The sequence below is a fragment of the Rhinichthys klamathensis genome, unplaced genomic scaffold (assembly GCF_029890125.1).
Source record: "Rhinichthys klamathensis goyatoka isolate OS25496 unplaced genomic scaffold, OSU_Roscu_1.1 h1tg000429l_1, whole genome shotgun sequence".
NCBI classification, from domain to species: domain Eukaryota; kingdom Metazoa; phylum Chordata; class Actinopteri; order Cypriniformes; family Leuciscidae; genus Rhinichthys; species Rhinichthys klamathensis.
The window spans coordinates 150,001-154,295 of NW_026606925.1; the positions used below are offsets into that span (position 1 = coordinate 150,001).

General features: G+C 37.3%; 1 protein-coding gene across 1 annotated transcript in view; it reads right to left on the reverse strand.

Annotated features, from left to right (window-relative positions):
* si:cabz01076231.1 (calcium-binding protein 2) overlaps positions 1-1,924 on the reverse strand; it is a 9,412-nt gene extending 7,488 nt beyond the window's left edge. The window contains exons 1-2 of the mRNA XM_056235684.1: positions 1,867-1,924; positions 898-1,042 (exon numbers count right to left, since the gene is read on the reverse strand). Coding sequence (XP_056091659.1) covers positions 898-1,042; positions 1,867-1,904 — 183 coding nt within the window. The 5' untranslated portion in view covers positions 1,905-1,924. The remainder of the gene's footprint in view (positions 1-897; positions 1,043-1,866) is intronic.
* Between the last annotated feature and the right edge of the window lie 2,371 nt (positions 1,925-4,295).

Genomic DNA, 4,295 nt, shown 5'->3' on the forward strand with positions numbered 1-4,295 from the left:
ATCATATTTGGCGAGCGAGAAGCACACACACACACACACACTCTCTCTCTCTCTCTCTCTCTCTCTCTCTCTCTCTCTCTCTCTCTCTCTCTCTCTCTCTCTCTCTCTCTCTCTCTCTCTCTCTCTCTCTCTCTCTCTCTCTCTCTCTCTCTCTCTCTCTCTCTCACACACACACACACACACACACACAGAAGTCATGCATCAGACGTCAGCAGGAAGAGATTGCTCTCGTTCTTCGCTGATCCTCATTAAGGCTCGTTAAAGTAAATGAAGAGTGACACTGTGTGCTATTATTACCAGTGGATTACACAGAGCTAACGTGTGTTTAAGAGACGGACGACACACACATCCCGCTCTGACCCTGAACACACAGCACAAGTCAATCACGGTCATCTCCACAGCGCGCGCGTGAGTGTGTGTGTGTGTGTGTGTGTGTGTGTCTCACAGCACTGAACATGAGAAACGTAAATAAGACTCTTCGCGTTTCGGTCAAAAATGACAGGGTTTTTTTTTTTTTGTCAATGAAATTAATGTACTTTATTTTAGTTTGATAAGATTTTTTATTTCATATTTTGTATTTTTAGGCGATTTTTGTACTAAATTATCCTTACACTGTAGCTACTTATAATCCATTTATTCACTTTTTGAGCTAGACATGAAAATAAATGTCCATCTTAAACTGTGAAGAAACTTGAAGCTTTAGAGCGACAGACTGAAGCTTGATCTCTTCTCAAAAGATTATTGCTGAAGTGAGAAAAGTATTAAAAAGTGAACTTAAAAAAAAGTTACAGAATTTTACGTTTATTGTTATTAAAAATGCACAAACATTATATTTTAATTTTTTATATGAAATATATATTTTCAAAATATATAAATTCAAAAGAGGGGGGGATATACCTGGCCGAAGACGCTGCTCAGCAAGTTGCTGTACACCTTGCTCATCACTTCATCGCTCGACTTCTTGCTCTTCTTCTTCTTGCTGGCGTCGGAGATCGAGGGCTTGCGGAGGGCCGGTTTGGGGGCGGAGCCTTCCGCTGAATGGCTGGATTGTGTCAGAATATGCAAATGTGTGAGAAACTCAGTAACGGAAACCCGAAGTTTCGATTTCCTGAAACACTGACTAAAACCATTAATAATAATAAAATACACAAAAAAAACGTTAATGCGTCAAGGCTGGTAAGGACGTGCTGTGAGTCTTGGATTATTCTCGACTTTTTTGTCCAGAAAGCTTATTTCATTTCATTTTTTTTAATGCAATTGTTTTGGAGATTTTTTGTTATTTTTTATTTTATTTACCTTTAAATTACTAGATTTGATCAACAAATAATAAATAAATAGTAATTTAAGCACATTCCTCACATTCTTTCAACTTAAATTCAAAGTAACTCACAATTTCATGCATAACCCTTTTAATTCAGCTCTAAATATCTTTATTCTTGGAAAATATTAATAACACATGATATTTCATGGCTCTAGATGGGCTTATAGCTCTATATGGAGGAGCTATTCCGCTGGGTCCTAAAGCCATTTCCCCTCAGTGTGCATTCACACACACATGTACACATTATACAATCATTTATTGGTAAAGTTTTAGCATTTTTAGGTTTTTCTGTGTGTACTGAAGCATTCCACTCATTCCTAAGGGGGTCAAATCGACGGATTTGTTACTTTTTAAAATTTCAACCACAAAACTCGAATCCATTCAATGTTTGTGTTTGTGTAGTCGTGCGACTGATGAGCACTCAATTAAAAAAAAAATCACAAATGATTTCCGGGTCAGAATGAGGTTTTCACAGTTCAGGGCTGCGTTTCCCAAAAGCATATTATTAATATTAGATCCTAATATGAGTGAAGCTGTTCCCGTACCTGTCTATAGATGGCGCTCTGTCCGCTCTCTGTGCCATGCTGTCGCTGTCACACACACACACGGTGATGGGTATACACCAGATACAGGGAACGGGTCACGGGTCACTCACAGTAACGTTCCTGGAACAGAATTACACAATATAGTCTAACAGTATCAAACATCCCGCAGAAACACCATTGATACACCGTTCATGAGCGCTTTAAACGCTCCTCCCCATAATGATGAACTGCAGGTTATCACAGCAATGCAGAACAGTAATGATATCGATTCACAAACACACTTGATCAGTTTTAATCGAAAGTGTTTTAATAAAGCACTTCCATTAGTGTTTCAGTCCTTTAGTCTCTGCAAATAAACTATAGCAGGACTCCTGACTCCTTATTTGTCCAAATAAGTGACAAAATAACGCAAACATTTTCCTATTTACATGTTGTGATTTGTATAGTCACAGAGTGTACAAAAAACAAAGTCACATGAGACACAGACATATTTTAACCGTATAAATACTGGGAACTATATTCTCTGAAGGCGAAGCACTGCTACTTGGGCGGAGTGATAACCGCAGCACCTGAGACGCGCTGTGGTGAGGAGCAGAGAGTTCGTTCAGAGTTTGGGTACGGTACGTCTCAGGTGCTGCGGTTATCACTCCGCCCAAGTAGCAGTGCTTCGCCTTCAGAGAATATAGTTCCCAGTATTTATACGGTTAAAATATGTCTGTGTCTCATGTGACTTTGTTTTTTAGGAAATAGGAAAATGTTTGCGTTATTTTGTCACTTATTTGGATTAGTATGCTAGCTGCAACCATTCACATCCAGTCTTTGTGCTAAGCTAGGCTAGCGGTGGGTGCGTCAAACAGACTTATAGCACGCACGGAGATGAAAAAGGCATGTATGGACTTATCTAACTCTGGGGGATAAGGTGAATAGGCTAAAGTCCCAAAAAGTCGGAGTGTTCCTTTAACACAGGTGAAGCGAAATTGACCTTATTTACTTTGTAAAAATCAAAGGCATTATGTTAAGACTGTCTAAAGTACTAGTATGACCAACTAGCAGTTAGTCAAGGGGTGTTCAGTCTTACTTTTTAGTATCAAATTAGACCAGACCAGTCTACGTTTTTATGTAAGTGGCAAATAGCAGGACTCCTGACACACACATGTATTTATTCCACCACATATTTTAGTAAGCATCATGAATTATGTGTCATTCAAAATCCTCAAAACTCATCCTGTGAAAAACATTGTGAAACCGGACATTACAATGGAAACACACTAGTTTAAACCCTTTCAGCGGCTCATTCTTTGCGAAATCAACTTCAAATCTGGAACATAACTTGATCAGACGTATGGCTTTGATTTTTATAGCAATTTAGAATACAATTTTCTGTAAAATATAGTATATTTTGTATAAAAATAAACATTGTTTAGTAATTTGCTTTAGTGAGCGGGGCAAGGCAAGGCAGGCAAGTTTATTTATATAGCACATTTCATACACAATGGTAATTCAAAGTGCTTTACATAGAATAAATTAAGCTAGTTGTCCCACACTCGTGTTACACACACACACGCTAGCGTGACGAAAGTGTGTTTACTAGTTAGGGCTAGTTTCCATAATCAACACTATATAGAGAAAGAAATGCGCCAAAATTCAGAAATCTTTGGAAGATATCACTGAACATTTAGTTAACATTCATCTCTGTTTTTTGTGTTTATTTAAAATGAGACAAATCTGATATTATTTTAATCTGATATCTGTTATTAAACAGTCGATTTAGTCGTTTACCGCTTCGCTAACAGCAGAAACGCTCGCGGGTTTGCGTCAGTCGCTCATGCGGGGCATGTTGTCACACTGAGCCCCTATAGAACTATGATATTCTATTCTATACTATTACGAATTCTATTGGGAAAACATGAGAAGAAGGTGAATAAAGACTGAGAGTCCATGTTCAGAAATTAATAATTATTATTATGCTCTGATGCTGTATTGCTGTGTTTTGCGGTGTTCGTTCTCAAACACAAACATTTTATTTTTAATAATTAAACAATTCCAGTATTTTATATGAAAAAGTTGATCATTTTATTTTATTGACAAAATATTTTAGTTTCTCTTGTATCTTTTTTGATAAGATCAGATAACATGTTAATCTGTCATCTGTTATAATGTACCTATGGGGCATGTTGTCACAGTTCACTCCCGTTCTTTCAGGGGAAATCAAGAATAAAGTAAACACTGTATTAATGAATTAAAAACCACATACTTGTACTAGACGGGGGAAATTAATGTGGGAAAAAATAAATACTGGATGTACACAAACTGAGAAAGGTTAGGTTGTGCCCTGCTCTCCTATACATGTAAACTTCTATAACTCTTTACACTTTCATTTTTTAAGATGCTTCTGCAATAATCTGTTATAATAAAGACCAGCCTTAAAT